General features: G+C 43.5%; 1 protein-coding gene across 9 annotated transcripts in view; it reads right to left on the reverse strand.

The window, feature by feature from the left end:
* Nucleotides 1-22,595, reverse strand: part of lyst (lysosomal trafficking regulator) — a 51,016-nt gene that overhangs the window by 2,505 nt on the left and 25,916 nt on the right. For 6 of the 9 annotated variants that reach the window (XM_030747898.1, XM_030747888.1, XM_030747894.1 and 3 more), the window contains 40 exons: nucleotides 21,936-22,045; nucleotides 20,580-21,193; nucleotides 19,669-19,842; nucleotides 19,412-19,572; nucleotides 18,604-18,794; nucleotides 17,724-17,969; nucleotides 17,143-17,316; nucleotides 16,158-16,307; nucleotides 15,096-15,233; nucleotides 14,786-14,984; nucleotides 14,576-14,704; nucleotides 13,120-13,735; nucleotides 11,713-11,893; nucleotides 10,679-10,848; nucleotides 10,300-10,530; nucleotides 9,947-10,113; nucleotides 8,967-9,119; nucleotides 8,197-8,388; nucleotides 7,896-8,107; nucleotides 7,584-7,793; nucleotides 7,084-7,260; nucleotides 6,785-6,861; nucleotides 6,483-6,671; nucleotides 6,137-6,282; nucleotides 5,953-6,049; nucleotides 5,745-5,806; nucleotides 5,511-5,566; nucleotides 5,247-5,399; nucleotides 3,832-4,076; nucleotides 3,403-3,469; nucleotides 3,153-3,309; nucleotides 2,505-2,645; nucleotides 2,186-2,403; nucleotides 1,868-2,098; nucleotides 1,553-1,742; nucleotides 1,333-1,469; nucleotides 1,095-1,193; nucleotides 509-648; nucleotides 317-414; nucleotides 43-199 (listed from right to left, as the gene is read on the reverse strand). In XM_030747898.1, coding sequence (XP_030603758.1) covers nucleotides 43-199; nucleotides 317-414; nucleotides 509-648; nucleotides 1,095-1,193; nucleotides 1,333-1,469; nucleotides 1,553-1,742; nucleotides 1,868-2,098; nucleotides 2,186-2,403; nucleotides 2,505-2,645; nucleotides 3,153-3,309; nucleotides 3,403-3,469; nucleotides 3,832-4,076; nucleotides 5,247-5,399; nucleotides 5,511-5,566; nucleotides 5,745-5,806; nucleotides 5,953-6,049; nucleotides 6,137-6,282; nucleotides 6,483-6,671; nucleotides 6,785-6,861; nucleotides 7,084-7,260; nucleotides 7,584-7,793; nucleotides 7,896-8,107; nucleotides 8,197-8,388; nucleotides 8,967-9,119; nucleotides 9,947-10,113; nucleotides 10,300-10,530; nucleotides 10,679-10,848; nucleotides 11,713-11,893; nucleotides 13,120-13,735; nucleotides 14,576-14,704; nucleotides 14,786-14,984; nucleotides 15,096-15,233; nucleotides 16,158-16,307; nucleotides 17,143-17,316; nucleotides 17,724-17,969; nucleotides 18,604-18,794; nucleotides 19,412-19,572; nucleotides 19,669-19,842; nucleotides 20,580-21,193; nucleotides 21,936-22,045 — 7,255 coding nt within the window. The remainder of the gene's footprint in view (nucleotides 1-42; nucleotides 200-316; nucleotides 415-508; nucleotides 649-1,094; nucleotides 1,194-1,332; nucleotides 1,470-1,552; nucleotides 1,743-1,867; nucleotides 2,099-2,185; nucleotides 2,404-2,504; nucleotides 2,646-3,152; nucleotides 3,310-3,402; nucleotides 3,470-3,831; nucleotides 4,077-5,246; nucleotides 5,400-5,510; nucleotides 5,567-5,744; nucleotides 5,807-5,952; nucleotides 6,050-6,136; nucleotides 6,283-6,482; nucleotides 6,672-6,784; nucleotides 6,862-7,083; nucleotides 7,261-7,583; nucleotides 7,794-7,895; nucleotides 8,108-8,196; nucleotides 8,389-8,966; nucleotides 9,120-9,946; nucleotides 10,114-10,299; nucleotides 10,531-10,678; nucleotides 10,849-11,712; nucleotides 11,894-13,119; nucleotides 13,736-14,575; nucleotides 14,705-14,785; nucleotides 14,985-15,095; nucleotides 15,234-16,157; nucleotides 16,308-17,142; nucleotides 17,317-17,723; nucleotides 17,970-18,603; nucleotides 18,795-19,411; nucleotides 19,573-19,668; nucleotides 19,843-20,579; nucleotides 21,194-21,935; nucleotides 22,046-22,595) is intronic. The other 3 variants (XM_030747897.1, XM_030747895.1, XM_030747892.1) reach the window with 1 other exon arrangement.

A 22,595-nucleotide genomic window follows, 5' to 3' on the forward strand; every position in this document is an offset into this window, starting at 1 on the left:
AAAAGAGCATAAACGTAAAAGCAAAAGAAAAGTTTTGCCTACCTGACAACGCCGTTCTCCAGACCACCAGCGATGACATTGACAGACACACCCTCCGGCTGGTTGGAGAAAGCCAGAGAACAGATGATCTCTCTGCAGTGGACATGGCCAATCAGGTCTCCGTTCACCGTCCACAGGCGAAGGTCGCTGCCTCCACCCTCTGGAAACACAAAAAAAAAAAGGAGAGCCATAACTCACACCAAGGACCAAAAGACACTTCAATAAGCTGAAGATGAGACACAATAAACACCGAGGTTATAAAAGAAGATGCCCCCACCTGAGTCACACACTGTTGCGATGTCCCCCGTGGTCTCGCTGGCAGACACGGCCATCACCGGGCTTTTGTGGCCTGTGAGACTTTGTACATAACAGAGTCTGCAGAACACAGGAGAGCTCAGCAACCACACAAACTCTGCATAATGCATTTTCCTGTTTTGTTTTTTTTTTTTAACCTTTCTAACACACTGACCTGTTGAGGTCCCAGAGGATGCAGGTGCCATCGTTGCTCACACTGATGAGGATGCTGTAGGGTTTGCAGACAAACAGGCTGGTGACTTCCCCCGTGTGCCCGTACAGGTGAACCTGAGATTCCACCTCCATCTCTGACGGCTATGGAAAGAAAATCCAGATGTGTTAGAGACCGTATACAGAAGAAATCAGGTCTAAATGTATCTGTGACTCATTCATATGGTGGCTTGCTCTTAACATTTCCCCTAAAAAAATGCCATTAATTAATTTCAAATTGCCCATCAGCAGCCACTGGAATGCCCTTCAGAGACAGATAAACAGCAAATCTACATGCCTACTGGTGGGGATCGAGAAAGTCTGAAAGCTTCTCTGATGACTGAACTCCGGGACCCCTAATCCCACTTATGGGCTCAGTGGAAATGTGTTTCAAGGGCAGCTGTGATGTGACTAATGAAGCTGAGCGTTTGAGCACGGTGAGGCTGCCTAAAGAGGAGGAGGGGGTGGGGGTGTAATGGTTGGTGGGTGGGCGGTTTGGGTGTTCGTGTGGAGGCGGAAGGTTAGAGGGGGACGTCGCCATGGAAACCCACCGTGGTGCTGGTGAAGCGGTTGCTGTAGGCGGTGATGACTCCACACTTGCTACCCGTAAATAGCTGGCAGCCATCGGGCACCCAGGCGCAGCTGGTCACCTGGAGGAGAGGGAGACAGACGGATGGATGGAGGAGAGAAGTTGGGCCTCGCTGCAGAGTTGTGCAACGCAGACCAAAGGCCAAATAATTCTTACATAACAGGTGGTCAGGATTTGTCGAAGCATAAACTCATGCGCACCTGGTGAAGTTGTGAACACTGAATGAAGTTGATAGGTGGCTCGCTCTGCTTGCTCTTCAGCCTCAGTATGTTGTCTGCGTAGCCCCAGCTCAAGATGGCTGACCACTGGATGTCTGTGCTGTGCATGCTCCGCACACCTACGGAGCAGAGGGCATAAACTTAATGGGAGTCAGCAGGAGACTTGTGCAATACTTCCTGGAATGAATCTTCGGTTTCCTACCCTGCTCCTTGCTGTAAATCATCATGAGGCAGAACTTGCTGGAGAGGCCGCAGATGGCTCGCGTCGGCAGAGCCAGCAGGGAACCGAACCTCTCCCCGTGCGGCTGACTGAAACACACCACTGGGTCCGGAGCTGAAGGTGAGCCCACATACTCTCCCCACTTTAGACCTTTTATCCACGGCAGTGGACTCTGTGGAGGGAGGAAGAGAAAATTCCAAGGTGAGGAGCAGATCATTTCATGGGCGGTGATTTAAGTCATGTCTTGCTCAGCACACAGCAGGCTGCCAGAGTCACAAACACCACAGAGTTGATTACCGGGCAGACTATTTCCTTGGCTGGTTCTCTGCTTTCTCTGAAGGCCAGCTGAACCAGGAGGCCCATGGCTGCTGGCAGCTCCCCCTCCATCATGAGCTTGGTGCTTGTCCTGCTGATATGAGAGGTGTTAAAGAGCTGCCTGGGCGTCTGTCCGTATGTCTTGATCATCGTCTCCAGGGCCCGTCGCTGGACAGGGTCCTCTACAGCTGAGACATCCATGCCAAAATAGGTCTGTAAAAAGTGATATGAAACTGGTGTGAGCAACAAAGATTTTTTTTCATGAACGTGAAGCAAATGTAAGAATCAGCAGCTACTTACAGCTGGGTGGAAGACATTGATGGCCTGGACTGCTGCTTTGCCTTTCTGCTTGAGCCCGAACACCAGATCAATCCACTGACACAGTGTCTGGGAGACCTGGTCGGACTCTAGTGCTTGTCGATGGATCAGGATGAACAGACGTGGGTCGTTGCGAGCCCATGGCGGTAAATTCACATGATTCACCCTCTCGCCATTCTGACGAACCCCAAAATCAAAACCTATCCAGGCAAAAAAAAACAAAAAAAACAAAAGACATTATGAGATGATGAAAGATGCACGCAGGTATAAAGGCTACAAAAGGGAAAGGAAAGATAATTACCTTCTCTGTTAACCAGGAATTCGGGGAGGTAAAAAAACTCTGGGATGAGCTCTTTGACATCAGTCATGGACTCGTAGGAGGACAGACGCCACGTGGTGTTCATGGAGTGAAATGTCCGGTCCGGGATATCAAAGCTCTGGTCTGATTAAGGCCGGAGACAGTCTAATTACAGATTCAACTCACTGATTGAAAACATCTCCTTTCATGACCTTAAACACCGCTCTCACTGAATACATTTACAAATCACATAAAAAGATGCCTCGGAGGATCAGATGAATGCAAAATAAATTAACACCAAAGAAAGAGAAAGAAATGAGAAGGGGAAGGGTGAGGAGCTGATCAGAGTGAAGTGTAAAGATGAAGCAAGCTTTCATGGCTCGTACATGAAGCAATGACACAGACACTGCAATGTTACGTTAGATCTGAGAGCACTGTGTCAGATTCAACCTTAATAAAATACATAATCAACTTTTTGGTCAATTTAAGTATATCATCATTAAAGATTAATTAATGTATTAATTTAAAAGGCCCAAAACAATTTACCATTCCTATACCCTAAAAAAAAAAAAAAAATCCCAGTTTATGTCATTTATCTGAGCTTAAGACTTTCTTTCTGTGTTCTGAGGAAGGTTTAATGTTGTGACTCACCCTGGTAGGCGAGGAACATCTTTGTAAAAGGGGGCATTCGAACCAGGAAGTGCAGCACAGTGCCGCTGTTGGAGTAATGTGAGCCGTAGTGGTAAGGCTGGACGGGAGGCATGGGGTCATCCTCACGGATGCCCTTCTTGTACTCCTCCTCCAGGTACTGCATGAGAAACGTGTGCATGTCAGCAGGTTTTATTTCTGGAATATGCAAAACACTCAAGTAACAGATGCTAAAATATACACAAGGACTTACCCTGTAATTATCCACGTAACGATCTTCTTTCTCTTTTGACTGGACGGCGATGGGTTTGCTTAAGTTCCTGCATTAAAATATGTAAGCAAACGACTACTGAGCCACGGGGGTCAACAGTGACAAATGCAGCAATTATTTTTTTATTGGAAATGAGAAACCAGTTGCCTTTCAGTGTTATCAAAAAATACAATCTCAGTTTAACGTCTGTCTGGATTCATCATAATACTTTCATAGAAAAGCTTTAGCATAAGCAGGAAAAACACATTAAGATTATCTGAGAGCTATGCACTCATAAAGCCTAAATTAGCTATCATATCAATGGAAGAAGAAAAGCAAATTTGCATTTAAATCCCCTTGTTATAAAAATTGTGATTTATCACTTTAAATGCATTTCCTGACTCAGGAAAGGATTTGCCACCCAGCACGGACCTGTAGATGTTTGATTCCTGCAGGTCGAGCGTCTCGCTGGTGTAATCCCGCAGGATAAAGGGGAACACCGGGTACTGCATGAGGTCGTTGAAGGAGCGGCCGGCGTGCTTGTTGAGATGCGTGAGGTACTCGAAGTTGGAGATTTGACCTGAGCCCCAAAGCTGCGTGAGCGCCGTGATGTTTCCGTGCTCCAGCAGGTTGGGAAGATCAGAGGTCAATATGTTGTGGTAGACGTCATCTCGGAACTGAAGCCAGAGCAGAGAGACCACGCGGTCATTTCCAGAAGTAGTTTAGGGACTTAAGTGAAACATGGAAAAAGTACTAACTTGCAAATGTAATCTGAAAGATTAACTTGAATTAAAAAATAACAGGCTAATCCACATAAAACAATTCAATCACTCTTCATTCATTAAAAAGCGTCTTCCAGCAAGCCAAGCCTCAGATTCTGCCATCACTAATACACATTCAATTATTAAGGAGCTTTTTTCAAATGTAAACAAAATATATTTATTGTTTAAACATACTGCTATCAATAATTACAAGCCAGGGTTAGTTGAACATGAATGCCTCAAACCATTAGTGGCTCTGTGAGGCTTACATTATCATAATGATATTGCATTATGATGATCTCCTCCCTAGTTTAGCGTGCAAACATTTGCAGTTTAAAAAAAAAAAAAAAAGACATATCTTTCTAAACTTGGAATAAATGCACGGGAAAACTGGAAAACTTCTCTTGTTGCCTTGTTCAGAAAAAGGTTTTTAGGAGTCGGCAAAGAATCTGAACACTACACATTATCTGTCTGGCTTTCATGTGCTCAGTAGTTCTGCACGTCCTTTGATTTTTCTGAATTATAAGTATGAGCCACAAGCCATCTGTCCAACCATATTGTAACTTTCTTTCAGTATATCACTTTAAAGTACTGCAAAATAATGATATATTTTCACAGCAGAGTGTGATGGTACTGAATCTTATTATCATGACTTATTGTCAAGATGGATTTCTCGCGCAGAGCGCTGCAGAGCCTGAGCTATCAGGAGCAGAATACCAAAAAGGCAATTCAACAATTAACTCTCACAGCATTTAGTTTTTCTCCTGAAGCTGCACGATTCTGCCCAATCTTTCTCTTTGACCATCACTGAGCTGCTATGTTTTTTATCATTTTTAATCACAGTCCATCCTGCATGGTTACATTTTTATATTCAGAAACACCGACTGGGTTTTTCCTCTTGTAATCTGCTGGGTAGTCTAGTCCAGTCAGCGCTCTCTGTAAATTGATGTTAAACAGCTAAAGTAAACAACTTAGAACGTTTAGTGTTTATAATTCATGAGCAGCGTGAGCTTTTGTTGTGCAAATATCAAACCTTCCGCTGACAGCTCGGTGTCTTTTATTTAAATTCCCTCCGACTCGCCTCACCTTGGTGTTGTCGAAAGCCAAAAGCAGCGTCCTGCCGTTGGTGAGGAATATCTCCACAGCGTTGTCTCTTAGCTGCCACCATCTCTTGTGCACTTCCTTGATCTCCTCGTACGTCCAGGAGAAAGAAGGTGCCTCGGTCTCCCCGTGAAGGCTCTGTTCAGACACACAAACACATCCGGTGTTGAGCAGCCAGGCACACATTACTGCATAAATTATCGTCATTCCTCTGGCAGGGAACACGCCTTAACGGTCCTCTGGTTTTACCTGGTTGTCATGAGCGTCAGCAGCATTGTCCTCCACAAAGTACATCCCACTCTTTCCTATGAGACAGCGTAGGGTGAGTGAGAATTGGTGCACTAAGCGCAAGAAAAACAAACACTTCCTTGAGTGAATAAATAGCAAACACTTGTGTGTGATGGCAGAGCAATACTCCGTAGTGCGTCAGAGAGAGCAGATTATGGAGCATGGAGCAGCTGTGGGCAGAGAACGGTGTCTTACCCAGAAGTAGCTCCCCTGCTGTTTCTCTGGAAGGGGCAACACTGATGCAGCGTCTGGTGAACCTAAGGACAAAAAATACATTTCTCTTACAAGAGATGAGCCATTTGAATAAATCACAGAGACAAGTCATCTTGTCAAATCATCCTGGTTTTGTGAGACTGATTTGTTTACTTAAGACTTATGCACAGAAAGAAGCACAATGTTATACCTGATGGATTCGCTGGTGGCTTTGTCTTTGACAGTGGAGGAGAAGGAGGAGTGAGTCTTATCTTCAAACAGGAAGGACAGTGGTGGCTTCACAGTTTCTATAAAAAAATAAATAAAAGGCCATCAAATTAGGGACACAGAAACACCAGTGCTACACTAAATCTTGCCAAAGAACCTTTTTCCACCTTCAGACTTGCGTCTGTCTTTGAGCAGGTATTTGTTGGGGATGGTGAGGTAGCATCTCTGTAGCCGCCGTCGCTCCCGGTTCGGCCCTTCGGTGGGGTCCAGCTGCCAGGAAATTGGGTAGGATGTCTGATCGTACCAAACCGCACTAGAAAAAAAGAAACAGCACACTCAAACACTTTGTGGAAAAGAAAGCTTTGCAGGTCTGATAGGGAAGCATTTGTTTTATTCAAATGCAGGTATTCACAGACAACTGAAGCTCAACTGTAAACTTTAACCAAATCCAGTTAAAAAGTAACCACAACGAGAATGACAGGAGCACTGATGAAGACCGTGTACGACACCCACCGGTCGTGTGTGAGCTGTTGCACCAGCTCCTGCCAGTGGCGGCTGGCACTGAGGTCGGTCTTGTAGAGGCCCCTGATGTGCTGGATGACTTTCTTTCTCTCCATGCCTTGCCGGAGGGACACAGTCTGAGTGATATCAGCTGCGATCTTGGATATATCCTTTGACTTTCCATCCAGCCTCTGGATAAGACTGTTGAGGAATAAAAAGAGTGAGTGAATAAAACAAAATAAACTAAGATATGATTCTTCTATTTAACATCAATCATACATCAGAAAGAATAAAAAAAAAAAAATCCTACTCACTTCCTCTGAGAATTTGCCATTTTCTTTTCCCATGCCACTTTACTTGTTTTCTCTTCTGCTTCATACTTGAATTTTTCCTGTGGGATTTAAGTTGCAGGTAAACAAATTTATCTGGATAATAAGAAAACCTGACAGGCTGCGCTTAGCATTTATCAAAGACCGAGACTTTCTGCTTTCACAAAAGTTGATATATTTCATACAGCTGAAGGGAACGGGTGAATTAGGTCTGACTTAAAACAGCCTGGAAGCTGCTGCCCTTTCCTTTAACAATGACCATTTGACAACAACCGTGTATGTACCTCTTTTATGGCCTTAAGCAAGTCTTGTTTGTGTGGAGCGTTGGGTGGGATGCAGCGATGACCACAAAGCTTGAGAGATGTCATGAATACACCCACGGTGCTCTGCTCTTCTTTGGTGAGGTTATCCTTGTGATCGTGCAGCATCTCGTACAGGTACAGTGACAACTTTGGTCCGTGCTGAGAGAAGGCGAGAGAAAAGAAAGTGCAGATTAAAGGTTTACGTGTGTCTGAAGGAGCCAAGCCTTATCTAGCTTTCTGTAAAGCCTGACGGGGGGGGGGGGGGGGGGGGGGGGACATAAGAAGTACAAAAATTGGTGTCTTTCAAAGTCCAAGTTAGGAAAACTTTTCTGTAGGAATAATAAAAAAAAATTTTTTCTGAAACGAATCCATGATTTCTCCATTACACAGATTAAAATGAACACAAATACCTCATTTTAGGGTCTAATTGGCAGTTAAAGGCCAAGCTCACACACAAGGGGAGAAATAGTATTCACATTCACCTCTAGTCCAGGGCTGAGGCTCTCCTTGAGGATATCCAAGTGTTTTGGATCAAACACAAACTGAAGTGCCTCCTTCCTGTCAGACAGCGGAAGTGCAGGGCTAAGTGTGTGCACCAGCAGACGGCCTATTTGGACCCGAAAAGTGTCTCGGCAGGACCACAGAATCCGTCGCCACTGCTGATGCGGGGCTCCACCACGACCTGTGCTGCCCTGTGGAGTCACACCGCCAATCAAACATTGCAGAGCTCAAAACAGAGCTTTACAAATAACAGTTTCTAAAGCATGGAAAAAGCTTCTTCTGGACTGTCATACCAGGCTGACTTTGATCCCATCCATCATGAGTTGGAGGATGTCCTTCTGAAAACTCTTCTTGCTGGCTGGTGGCAGAACAAAGGGAGTTGGAGAGTGTGGGACAGAAGCGGAGCCGCCATCATCATGTGGTTGATCAGCTGGATCTGGTGTGAAAAGCTGTTGGTCGGTACACTCTGGGATATTCAGCAGGTCAAATAAATCTTGACTCACATCTGAAATGAGAGAGAGAGAGAACAGAACAGCATTAGAAAGTACAGGAAGGGTTTGAGGAGCTCATTCAAAGAAAGACCGGGATGTGTACCGTGGTAAATGAGTCTGTTAACGGCAAGAACCACAAGCCTCTGCAGCCGTTGGACAAACTCGGTCTCACTGGCACGAATGGGGTTTTCCTGGCTCATCCTCCTCTGCATCATCTGGTTGAGCTCGTCGCTGGCTACAGATCGCATTCGCATCAGCAGAGAGTCGGTCTGGGCCAGAGAGAACCGGCGCCGACCTACAAGGACAATTTTGTTAGCTGCTTGACTGTGGTTATAAAATCGGTAGCTTGGGATAATTAGCCCTTTTTCAGAAAGGATAAGCACACATGTTTTGGTAAAGAGAAAATTATTAAGTGTCATCTGTGCTGGAATGCTTAACACTGATTTAAGTTAAGCATTTGAACACACACAGAGGAGGCACCGGTAACACACAGGGGTACCGGGCAAATTAACCCCCAAGGTGGGGGGCCTGGGGATGTTCACTGCATAAGAGGGAAACATGCCCCACGACAGGGAGTATGTTCTCCGCTGTGGACCGCAGTCCCAGCTACCTGCATCACAGTGGAGCATGTAGGATGGCGCTCCGGTGGGGGAAGGAAGGGGGGAGTCCTGGGACAGGAAGCTGAATGGAGGGGACAAGGGAATCTGGCCATAGGAGCAGTAATGCTGTCTGGGGATGCGTGGGATAATGGAGTCTTTGATGGCAATGGAACCTTCAGATTGGGATGAGGAGAGGATCAATAAACAGACACATCTCTACCCCAGCAGCACAGAAGCAGACCAGGTCTCTACAGTGTCCGCTTGAAACACTCACCAGCGATGCTCTTGCGTTTCTGATAGATGGCGTGATGCGGAGAGCTCGGAGCGTTAACAGAACTGCTCAGCTTCTGAGGTTCCTGGTTGGCCGTCGTCTTTATGAACTCAATTGCCGACTGAAGGACACGGAACTGCAAAGCCACGGCCATCTCTGGGAAAAGACAAAGATTGCAGTCATGTTAGAGTTTAACCCGATGCTTCTGATGAGTGACTGGAGAGCTTCAAGGTTGCGCTCTTCGCACTGGTGTTTAGTGGGATGGAGTTATCTGAAAAACATGTCACATACACTGATCAACAACTTCAAAAATCAAAATCCGATCACTGACAGGCCGGTCAATTTTACAACTGATTACAGCTCTTTGAGACTGACATCACTAAAATTACCAGCTACAGGACAGACTTGTCAACAAACAGAGCAGCACAGGTAGCCTCATGAAGTGATTACACTAATGACGAACACACACACCTCATTAACAAGGACACAATCATTAAGTTGAAGTGAGCAAATTGCAAAATGTTGTGCAATTACGAGAAACTGAGGAGAAGAATACAAAAATGTTTTTTTTGCATGGGACCCCACGATGGCAATAATACATTTGAGTATAATATCTGACGTGAAAAATAACAAAAAATAAAAAGGTACAGACTCATAAAGCCATTCTAATGCTTCTGTGATCACAGAAGGATGATATCAGATCATAAATATAGTGAGGAAATAAGTGCTAATGGGGAAGAGGAGGGAGAGATATTTTTCAGAGAGCAAATAAAGGGAAAAATGAGAGAAAACCATTTGGTGGGGAGATGAAAATGGGAGATATTTCTCAAATGAGTTTCCACTCTGCAGATGGAGATAATGAAGTGACAGCCCTATTTGTTTCTGTAGCCATGCTTGACAGCTTGATATCATCCACAACTGCAGAGCATGGGAGATGACAAGACCGATGTGTTTTTGCATGCGTATTAAAATCCGGTCCTCACCCTGTGTGCGACGCATCTTGCTGGTCTGCATGAAACCCAGCAAGGTAATGAGGTCTTCGATGATGCGGAAGTACTGGGACCCAGAGGAGCTGCAGGAGTGAATAGTCACAGCTACAAGCATCTGCTGGATGTCACACACCAGGAGTTTGTAGTCATTCAAGGGAATACTAGAGAGGCAGGACAAGAAAAACAAGAAAATATGAAGCACAGGAAGTCAGTCTACCACTCACATGTGCCAGATCAACCAACAATAAGAGGATTAATGATTTAATTCTTGGCTCAAAGGTTCCACACAAAAGCTATGAACCCATGGAGGTGTGCGAATGAATCATCCCCTGTTCTGGCAGCCGTACCCGTTCTCCATGCCATTGAGGGTAGAGAGGGTGTTAAAAAGCACGTAGAGCAGTCCGTGGTCTAGCAGGATGTCTGCCAGCTTGGGGCAGGCATTGATGAGCTGCAGCAGCATACAGAGGATGTTGTGCACCAAAGAGTTCTCATAGAGGGAGTTCTCAATAAGACCCAACACTGGGATGATGCAGCGCTTTCTGAAGGGTGAGATATTTTCCATTTCCTCCAGGTCCAAACTAGAAAGAAATACAAGAACAATGCGGCACAACATGCAGAAATATGTTTGATTCAAACACCATTCATACTGCACACAGTTCTATACATATTAATATGCAATCATGAGCCTGTGGTGCAGTGGATATTGCATATTGTCCCTGGACTCACTCTTCCTCCAGCCCCACAGGCCGTCCAAACAACATCTCCAAGAAGCATTCAAGGAGCCCCTGGCTGCCTTGGTGGATGTATAACTGGTTAGCCAGCAGTGAGAAGCCGTGATTCTTGAGAAACTTCTCCTTTTGCTCCTTAAGAGCTCTGCTGAAATAGGCATCCAACAGCTGGGAGAGAGGAGCAAAATAAATAATGCCTATCAGTACAGAGGAGTACAGTCAAAAAACGCCTTATAAGATGTGTATGCCATTTAACCAAACTATGGTCCCTGCCAGTTATAAAGGTGTTTATTTAATTTTAGACATTAAGCGTGTACGTTCATTTGTTACGCAGATATCTGCAGACTATAGATACTTAAATACTAAGTACACGCTGTGTCTATGCCAGCCAGTCAAAGCTCCATTAGCACTTCTCCTATTTGTTTTATCAACAGCTGTTGCACCGTTTTGCAGCACTGCCTCCATGCTCCACAGGAACCACGTGTGTGTCAGCATTTAGGAAGGATATGCATAGATCATTTTGGACTAACTGTTAGAAAATTAGTGGGCTGAATGTAAGGCTTTTCAAAGAGGCACCATTTACAAGTTAATGGTGATTTTACGAACGGAAATTTGTAGTTTTTAACTGCAGTAACCACCTTGTTTATATAATTATTTATAAAAAAAAAAAAAAAAAAAACAGAACAAAAGGCTATTCAGTGACAAAAGCATTACTGATTTTACTGTTTTGATGGGATTTGCTAGCATTAAAGAAAAAAAGCAGTGTTCAGCCTGTCCAAGCTGTTCCCAGCTTTCTATAAAAGCTCAGTGTTATCTCAGTGATATCCCAGAAAAAAAAAGTGCTCGCTGAACAGCACAAAACACAAAACTGATGTGTAAATATGACTTGTTGGAATGGAAATTTGAGCCAAACTATCCTGCAATAGCCAACAGTATTGTGCAGATTACTTTTACTGAGGTAAAAATGAACTCCTGTGCAGAATCAGACTCCCTGCTTTACAGTGCGTCAGGCATGTCAAAGGAGAAACCAACCTTCATGACTCCTTGCTGGATGAGCGGTGATGAGTGATTGACCAGGACGATGAGGGCCTCCGGCTGGATGAGTTTGTCCATCACCTCCTCAAGCATGAGGTCAGGCAACAGTAGCAAGACGCCCCTCAGAAGATCATAGAGCCCACAGCAGATCAGTACCAGGCAATCCTCTGTGCTGGACCTAAGAAACACAAAACAAGCATTAATGCTACTGTGAATGTGCAACAACAACACCAATTCCCTCATACGGTGCTCTCAAAATAATATTAAGAAAAGAGAGTACAGACAGAGTGTTGAATTTAATCTATAATGCATCTACAAAATGAAATTAGCATCATAGTAGTATAGAAATCTGATTGATGACAGGGAGTGGATATGTTGTACTCTGCCATTAAAGCCTGCATTGTCCAGAAGAAAACATTTTGACCAGTGAACAAACAGAACCTCAGTCCATAAATAGGGCTTGTTAAAAACACAGATTTCCATAATAATAATAATAATAATAATGCATTAGTCTTATATAGCGCTTTTCTAGACACTCAAAGACGCTTTACAATTTCATGCACTATTCATTCACACCTCAATCACACGTGGGGGTGGTAAGCTACTAATGTAGCCACATTAGTAATTAGTAATGTAGCCTGGGGCAGTCTGACAGAGGCGTGGCTGCCAATTTGCGCCTACGGCCCCTCCGACCACCACCTCACACTCACAACCACATTCACACTTAGGCAATGTGGGTTAAGTGTCTTGCCCAGGGACACAATGACAGCATGCGCTCAGACGGGGACTCGAACCAGCAACCCTCCAGTTGCAAGGTGAGCACCTGCCCACTGCGCCACAAAACATAAACATGGTCTGAGCAGCTAAATCGTATCAGTCAGATTATAAAGCAAATGCCTACCACATATTTTTTTCTTGAAAGTTTTCAGCACTGCTTGAAATTCATCAACAAAAGCCAATATCTAAATGTCAGACAACCCACATTGTGCCTGATGATAACATACTCAGTGACAGAAAAATTAGAAAGAACCTTTTATTAAAAAAAATATATATATAAGCTTAAGTTAGCAGGTGACAAGGAGGAATAAGCTGAAACTATCACTGAAGTACAAATCATTGTCACAGCTGGCTGAGGATTATTACTCTAAGCAAATGCTTTATGAAGATTATGCAAATCCCGACTCTGGTCTTTATCAGACGTGCGACTTTTCCGGTGATAAATTCAGAGCTAAACCCGCATGGACATGGATTTAGATAAACTGTTGCTCACTAAGTTTGGTATGTGCTGCATAAAAGAATATTGTAGTTAGTTATGATAATGCGCACTCAAAACATCCTGAGAGGATTTTCTTGAATCACAGTATACTGGACAACAAAGCTGCCATGCTAAGGAGAACTACATACTTGTCATTGGACTCAGTCTTGCTATGGGCTCTCTCATAGCCAGGAGAGTAGGTGTAACTTTCCCAGTCTTCAGGCATGGTGCTCCGGTCAGCTGCAGTGGGCCACCGGCTGATTGTTAGCGAGCCATTTGGAGCTGGGAAGGCCAGACCCAGACTGGCCAGATTGCTGTGGCTCCTCTGGAAGGACTGGATGCCTTTCAGGCTGTCAGGGCGCCGCGGTGCCTCGTCACTGGCCCACTCAAACCTGTCCTCGGACTCTGCCACCCCAACACTCCCCTCTGCCAGGCTGTCAACCTCCGCCGCTTCCTCTTCCACACTGATGGATGGGGTGCGCGGGGCTGCTCCCTCACCTGCGTCCTTGTCCTCACAGATTGTCTTGGCAGATTCACAGCTGCTGAGGAGCTGCTCGTCACCTCCACCCTTCTTGAGTGTCTCTGTGCTTCCGAGAGCCTGCTGAGTGGCGAGGGAGACCACATCACCTTCGCCTGCCTCAGTTGAGCTGCCGTGTCCGAGTCGAGGCGTCAGCAGAGGCGAGGAGTATGGAGACGGCCCCAGGCTAGGGGCACGTAATGACTGGTCATCACCTCCGTGTTCAAGGGAAGAAGCATGGAGATGGCCTGGAAAACATAAGAGAAATGCTTCAACTCAAGGCCAGAGAGGACCTTATTTGTATGCACGCACAATGTACAACACTTTAAAGTGCAAATACAAATACTGATAGACCCGTGGGCTGCAATGAACACCATAATGTTACAGAGCAGAATCATGAAAGTGAACAATGCATCTAAATGTGGTGAGACAGCACACAATTCATGTTTACACACGGCTGTTCTAGGAAATGAAAACTGTTCCTGTACTGTTGAATTTATCACAAAATGTTGTAGAAATCACTCATTAATGTAAACCTTTGCTTAAGGTATCAAAGTAAAAATGAAAATAATACAAACCAAAAAGCAACACTGTGATGACAAAATGGGGCTCATAAATGTAAAACTAAGAACAATAAAAGCTCCGTCAACAGAGGTAAAATGATATGGTAATATTTATACTAAAAATATGATAAAGAGCGGCTCTGTTAGAACTACGTTGAGCTGCAGTTACATTAGGTCTTTTTAAAAGTAGAGGAGGATGGGAGGGAGTCTTATAATGACCTAATCCTCATGCATCAGCTTTTTTTTCCCACAAGTAATGATGTTTACATTAAGTTCTTAAAATAAGACTCGAGACCAATTCATCACAGAGAGAAAGGAAGAAAAAAAAAAATCAGGCTGATACAGCACTAAACATGTTAAACAAATTTCCCTTGTTAGAGGCACAAACTCTCATAAAAGCACTGCTGAGCTTTCAATTTATAATATCATTCTAAGCAACAACCTGAGGTCTGTATTTAATTATGTACTGTGTTAGGGCACTGGCAGTGCATTAAGGTCAGTGTTGTTTAGTTGAAGCAGCCGTACCATCGTGGGGAGCATCAGCAAAAACAGTTGGGGAGAGCGACACCACAGAGCTGCTGGCAGACTTTCCTCCACTGTTGGAGTGTCTCAGGTACATAATGGACTGCACCTTCTCCTGGTACAGCTTCCCATCTGACAGACAGACAAAGGAACACAGTGAATTAATGGCTCTTTGATACGGAGGTGCTGCGTTCGGCTGCACTGCTTCCTCACCTATGTGCAGTGAGAAGTAGAAGGTGGATGGAGTGTGGCAGACGTAGGTGTTGGTAGGAGGGTGAACAGCGAGCAGGAAGTTATAGATCAGTTTTAGCAGATCCATGTCCGGAGGAGACCCGAGTACTTCCTGGATGATTTTGATGAATGACAAACACACTTCCTGCGGGATCGCTGTGAGATGCTCATCCCGATGTTCCTTAAAACAAACACGCTGTTTGTGTTTTGTTTTGTTTTTTTTTTTTTTAAAGAAAAAAGACTCAAGAGAAGAGGAAGAGAATGTGACAGCAGCTCTATGGCAGGGACCTACCTGTAACACCTGACAGGCGAGCAGGAAGCGATGCACTACTTCAGCCTTGAGAAACTGACGGATGTTGAAGACCTGATGAGGGTGGTGAACCCTGATGAGGATCTCTAAGGCAGCGAGCAGCGTTTCCCAAACTCCGCACTAACAAAAACAGCAAATAACAACAAAAAGGTATAAATATTAAATGATTATAATATAATGGCTGGGTTCAGAGCACCGACACGCCCCTTAAAAGTAAAACAGCCCTGGACAGGAATCGTAGTGGACTTTGACACCTTGGTTTCAAAAATATCACCTGCAGCACAAACACTTCAGCTTAAACAGAAAGACTTCAGGAGTAACCACCAACTCGTGCTTCCTCCCAAAATGTCTGGCTTCACCAGGACATAAACCCTTAAAATTCTGTAGAAGCTCCGGGCACTTTCAGGGAGAACTTGGTGAGAACTAAAAATCAATGACTATGCCCACCGATGGTCACTCCTGGAGTGTATGAATTTCAAACGTGCTCATCATTAGATGATCGTGTTTTAAGCTTTCTGCCCCCCATCAGGAGTAGATATTAATAAATTAGCAGACCACGGGAAAAACCAGAAATGCTGAGATTCAGAAAAGTCATTCAGAAGTTCAAAAAACAAACAAAAAACTACTTTCCTACTTTCTTTACCACCGTACATTCAAGTCTGATAAGAAAATGAATGATCAGATCTCAGACAAACAGCATTAGAAATGTAGCTCACTGAATGTTTTTATGCCTTTGTTAAGCACAGGGGGGGCAGAGATCAGAGGCTTTGTGGATATTTCTGTTACAGACATCCTCATCCAAGGATGAACTTTCACTCGGTGTAATGTTACAGTTTCTTTTTGATTTAAATGCTCTTTAAATGAAAAGTAATTATGTGACTGGTTTTGTTAAAAAAAAAAGATGTGCATATGTGTGTGTATGTACGTTTGTGAATACGTGGATGTTGCCTTTGTACCTGATGAATGCCGGTCGGACCGAAACGATGGAATTTAATAAATACAGTGAGACCGTGTGCTGGAGATACATTTAATTGTAGTTTTTACCTCAGCCTTGGCCCAGATCTTCCAGTCCAACAGAATGTCAGAGAGAAGCCTTAAATCCTGCACCACGGCAACCGACTCCGTGTCCAAACGGAACTGACCATCTTCCCCGAGGATGAGGATGGGTCCACTGCAACACCCATCAAGTAAAGTCTAGGACGAGAGAATATGGCAGTCAGAAACGCAGCTGCTTCTATAGAGTTTCTGTAATAATAACTCTCAGAGCACTGTTCACTCTCATCAGAAACAAACCTCAACATATTGATAATCACTACTGCAGAATCTCATGCAGGAGGAAAATCAATATATTCTCCATGAAATTTTTGGAGTGCTTATCATTCAGTCAGCTCAGTCAAAACTAATTCCATTTACTCCACGAGCAGGCCTGCCTGTATTGATCAAAGAATATCATTTGTGACCAGATTCACTGCAGTGGATATAAATCTTGCAGTCTTTTATGTCTCTGGTAGATTGTAGTACTATAAAATAGAAGGTTGCAGTCCTACACTCAGTTTAACCTTCTGATACAGGTTAACAATGTAACTACCTGAGTTTTAAGAGAGATACCAGAATTTGAAGAGGAAAGCATAATTGGGAACTATTAACAAGTGTGGCACAGCGTGTCCCTTTTATATAGGGATGATTATGGGTGTTTAATGTCACTAATCAGTGCAGCTCTATGCTATACAATGCAGGACGAGGAAGCCTAAAGTGACAAATGCAATCAGAGTTGCTGTGTTACTCTGCAGGAGCTCAGTGTTTCATCAAGTCAGACAGAATCCATTTCAGCCAGAGCCATCACACAGCTCAATTACAGACACAGCCAGAGGGTCAAGTAACAGCGGGGTCACCAACACCGGCTCAGAGAGGCACCGCTGTGTCGGGCTGGATCAGATTCATGGCAAAAACAAGTGACGGGAGGATGTTTTACTGCGCTCCATCAGCCGAGGCTGCAGGGACAGAAGACAGAGTTCAAGGTGTGACTCACTTTCAACATATGATATCCAACGATGCATTTGGGCTTGATCAGGACTTGATGGATCATGGAGTAACCATGGTAACAGTCCATTTCGTGGATGCGGTGTTGGTTAAATTTGGACAGCGATAGCAGCACTTGCAGGGCCAGAGCCTGGGTCTTCTCGCAGTCACTGAGCTCCACTGTCTGGACACAACAGTGCCAGAGGTGAGAGACAGAGAAGAAAAGAAAGTGAGCTTGAGGGCGAGTTATGTGCTGCATCATTTCACACAGCCCCCCCTATCGCCACTGTTGTTACTGAGATGTCACAGATGCACAATATAATATCAAACATTTTCTTTATAAATGAACGTGAACTCCTGGTAACCTCATCAGCTGGCCTGCAACATAATAATCAAATACAAAAAGAGGTAATTCATCCAAAGGCCTTTTTTCTTCTACAAATTGCCACCTGATACATTATACAAGTTTTGTCCTCACGTGTGACCTGCCTGGAATACATCTAAAATTTCAGAAATGCTTTATAACAAGTTGACCCTGTAGTCTTCGAGCCTACGGCTTCAGTATTTATGAGGACGTTTAAGTCATCCCACCTGTGCAAAGAGGAAGACAAAAGTTCCAGTTCCTCCAATCTTGTGCAGGACACTCTGCAGGCCTTGGGTTTCAGTGGGGAGCAGAGCCTTGAGAGCAGCGGACTCCAGGGAAACACTCTGCACCTCTTTGGAACTGAAGGGCCGCTGGGTAACCACCGTCTTTGCTTGACCTTTCAGTCTGATTACAGGCTCATAAATTGTGTAGACTCTCGGACTGCTGGGGGCGTACACTACTGCCAAGCTCTCCTGTGCAGAAACACAGTGCACACAATCATCTTTTCAGGTAAGATCTGTCATCTTGATAGTTATTTATAATAATTTATGATAATAGATATATTTTTTTGTTAAAGTAAAGAGGAAAACTATCCTGTGATAGGCTTCAGATTTAGACCAAGGCAAGGCTTGGTCAGATTTTACATTAAGTTACAAAGAAAATAGAGAAACATTTATTCTTCTCATCTTACGCCTTTATTTTCAATTTTTAATCAGCACGGCTATTATCAACACAGAAATTTCCACTTAATAGGAGAAAGACTATTTTCAGTCTCACTGAAATAGCTGCAGCTTAACTATAATAGTTTGTTTTTTCATTTGGGACAAACTACTTCCCACCATGCAATATCATTAATGACAGCTAATTGGAACAGCACATTACTCATACACCGTGAAATGAAACAATAAATGAGACATAGGGGGGATTTGCTACGCTTACAGAGCACTTGAATCACCCTGCATAAGTACAGGGTTCGGCAGCTGGCATGCAGGAATGGAGTAAGAGACGAACAAACAGCAACATTTATTTTCTGGCTTCATTTCATAATTACACTTTTTGTGACATGGATGATGAGTTATTTATAAAAAAAAAAAAAAAAAGACTTACGACCAAAGTTGTTGTGTCTACATCCTTGCTCTTCATTAAAATCTCTCTCACATGCTCACACTTCAGACCCTCCTGGGTGACAAACTTGGAGAATGTTACACTCGGTTTGCCATATTTGCAGGGCATGATCGAGGTGAGGTCTGGTCCACTGGTGTACAGGTAGAAGGCCTCCTCAGATCCTATTCTAGACCCTGAAAGAGGCAGGGAAACATCTTAAACACTGGGAGTCTAATAAAATGCTAATCTGACTTTATCACTGCAAAATAGATTTGTGAGAAATCCAAACTAGAGTCTGAATGAACTCGAAGAGTTAATCATTTATATGACTACAGTAATATGATGCAATTTAATAAACACATGAGTTGCAATGCAAGACTCCTGAGGTGTCCTGAACATCCCCCCCCCCCCCGATACCTTCAGTCCTTCTTTTTGAATAAGAACCTGCTACACACAATGAATTCCAACTACAGCTGAGAGCCTAAGCTTGTCTAAACACATCAGTCAGGCTCACAGGTTGAGAGCACCTAGATGCAAGGCATTCACAGCCAATTAGAGGCAACAAGAGAAGTATTCAGTACACCTCCTGAGAGAATGCAACACATCACCCCAGAGACAGCCTTCTACAGTTGGATTCGCTTTTAAAGCCCAAATGCATCAAAAAGCATTTAAAGAGTTTATGCTGTTTGTAAGAATGAAGGTGGTAATCAATGTGCCACCAGAGAGCAGCACTGAGGACAGTTAAACAATTCAAACGGACTGCAATACATATGTATATGTATGATATATTTTCAGTTAACAGGGTTCCTACCGTTGAAGAGAAGCACAGCGCCCATGTTCCAGCGTCTTCCCTGTTTCATCATCTCCTCCAACAATGGCATACAGTGGCCCAGCATGCAGAAGGTTTTGTTGCTGTCAGATGATAAACTGGACTTTCTGGGTAGTGTGTAGTCCAAAGAAACCTCACATTTCCTAAAGAAATTGGCAGTTTGGACTGAATTTTAATTACTTATCAGACTAACTGAGCAAAAAAAAAAAAAAGCTTACATTTCAGTCAGATTTCCTCACCAGATGCCAGAAACCCAGACAACCACACGGCCATGGATGTTTTTCTTTCCCTCCGGCTGCTGGCTGTAAGTGAGGGCAAGGTGTTGCCACTGGCTCCCACTGAGCACTCCCTCACCTGAGTCTGCCTGTGCCAACAGCCCTGCTTTTATCTCATCGTTTGGGTCTATACAAATCCTGTGAAAAAGAAGTGCATTATGCAAACCATAGTGTACAGTGTACGTTAGATGAAAGGCTACTAATAAACATTTATTATTTTTAATTGTTCTTTCATCTGAGTTGAAAACAGGTTTAAAAAAATATTAAAAAATGGAAATATAATTTATGGATTATTTGGTGATTAAAAAAGAAGGACCATGTGAACGTTTTTATTGCAAATGTGAATTATTTTGCTGGTTAAACATAACATTGAGACTACTGAGTCCTAACATGAAAACTCAATAGAAGTAAATATTAAAACTGAAGAATCAAAATAAATCTTGAAACTAAAGAACTAAATTAGATTTATGAAACACTGAGTTAACTCAATGGATCAAAAGAACAAACTTGAACTGAACAAACAAACAACTTAACGTTGAGTTAAAAATAATATCTTTTGGTTAAAAGAACTACGAGAGATTTATGCACCAAGTTGGTGTATGACACTTTGTTTCTGTCTGTTAAATGTTGTCTATTTTTGTTATGTGTAAATAAATCCTTGCCAGCCAGTTTAAACTTATTTCCTGGTCTGTGGTCCTTAAGCGTAGTATAATTATCACTGCTCTCTTATAGCCTAACCCAGTATCTGGTCCAGTTACTGTAATGACTAAGGTGTTACAATTACAATACTTAAAGTCCAAGAAAATCTGAACATTTAAGAAAAAGTACCCCATTCTTTTTGTCACTTCTTTGAGAGTGCAGTCCTAGCAGCTCACCTAAAAGTGAGAGAGCCTGTGGAGAAGTCTGCCCACACTTGAAGCATCAGCGCCTTGGAGCCCATGGATAGAATATGAATGAGGCCTTCCTCTAATAATCTTGTCCCAGCCTGAGACGAGGCATGGTGCAGCTCAGCTGCAGGAGGGTTACCTTCTGGAAAATAATAATAAGAGAATTTCAAAAACAGTTCATGTTTACAGGCATCATGCAGAAAAGATTCTTGGTGAAGGAGTTCTGCCCCACCCCTGTATTTGTCCCCGTCCTTCTCTTCCTGCTCGGTCACCCTCAGCCACATAGACGCACTGAAGCCGCTGGCCATATGGGGCCAGCAGTTCTGCCCAACTAAGGGCAAGTGGAGAGGGGCGATGTGCCAGGGAGAGGTACGCAGGTGGCTTGGTTGGTATTCAGTTTCCCCCTCCCTGCGACCTGGAGACAGTTTGCCCTTCCACAGCAGACCAACACTCTTCCCTCCGGCAGCACAGTTCTGTCTGGAGCTGGGGGAAAACCCTCCCGGAGTCGAAGCCCCAAGGATTATCGGAAAACTCAAAAAATGCAGAGGTTCAATGTTCGTGTTGGCCTCGACGATTTGTAAGATGCCCTTCAGTAAAATTTCCTAGGAGGTAACAAAGTAAATGGGAAGTTAGGAGACTCATTTAGATCATCATTTTAAATTTAATAAAGGAAACACTAAAATCTGCCTCTTTACAATTTTTTTCAATTAGGTCTAAAGTTAAAGCTATTTTCAGCTGCTCTCTTATTGACAACAGGTCGCCACAGTGGGTATTTGATTTGGCAGATTTTTACACCGAATGCCCTTCCTGACACAACCCCAAAGGAATATGTGTCTCCTAATTAAAAAAAAAAACAAAAAACCTCACATACTGATCAATAAATCTGCAGAATACTGAAAGAAGCAACACAGCCATGAAAAATGTAGGTGAAAAACAAAAAGGAATTCAGTTGTGTGCGGCAATTGCAGCCAATGACGTGTGTCGCGATAAAGCTAACACGCCGTGTTCAGGTGGTCTGTTCTGAGAGATGTCTGAATTCCAATTAAAGGCAGACGTGTGGTAATAAGTTGTCACACTGCATTCGTTCTGCACACTTTGGTGTTAACTGTACCGTACACAGAATGAAGTTGCCTAAGGGAGCATTATGTGTTGATAAGTTTTAAAGAGGCAAGAAGTGAGAAGAGGGGGGTGAAAGGCCTGTGTGCTAAAATAGATTCGTGTTCCTGCTTTTTTAAAAAAAAAAAAAAGAGCATGCAGGCAGTGAGCACAAGACATCAGTGTCAGACACCATGAGCGTAAGCAAACAGCACATTGTTGAGTGACTGATAGGAGTTTGCTATTTACAGTAGGTGGGATCTTCTCCAGAAAGAGGCGAATCAATAGAGCCAGCTCCTCAGCTGTGATCCGCTGGCTCACCATGGTAACCAGCAGCTCCACAAGCACAGTCTGGCAATCTGAAGGTAGACCAATGAAGAGCGGCTTACGTAAACAGTTATCATCCACTTGGGCGGGCAGGCACCGGAATAACACGGGCAAAAATGCAAAAAACTAAATCTTTTGTGTAACAGAAAATAAATGAAAAACAGAAGAAGAGACATAGTACACCTATGTCTCAAATATACAGAATTTAAAAGGAAGATTTTTCATTAATTCTGAATATAATCTATGTTGTATTTAATTCTTTAGCCATTACAACTTGTCTGACAAAATATCCCCTGCAAAAAGCTCACCAACACCACAAAGAGAGAACACTCAACTTGTTTGTTCTTTAGATTTTGGACATCATGATATTATAATGTCAAATAAGATCAACTTAAATTCTACAGAAGCCCACTGGGTACAGACTGCCTAAGAACTACTAAAAGCACCAATGATAAAACATGACACTTGAACCCAGGGGACCCAGCTGAAATGTCAGAAGCAGAAAAAATCTCAGGAAAACAGCAAACTGAGAAAGCTTGTTTTTTTTTTGTAATCTCCCCCTGAGATGCCACACGTGAAAAA

The sequence above is a fragment of the Archocentrus centrarchus genome, chromosome 15, assembly GCF_007364275.1.
Source record: "Archocentrus centrarchus isolate MPI-CPG fArcCen1 chromosome 15, fArcCen1, whole genome shotgun sequence".
Taxonomy (NCBI): Eukaryota; Metazoa; Chordata; class Actinopteri; order Cichliformes; family Cichlidae; genus Archocentrus; species Archocentrus centrarchus.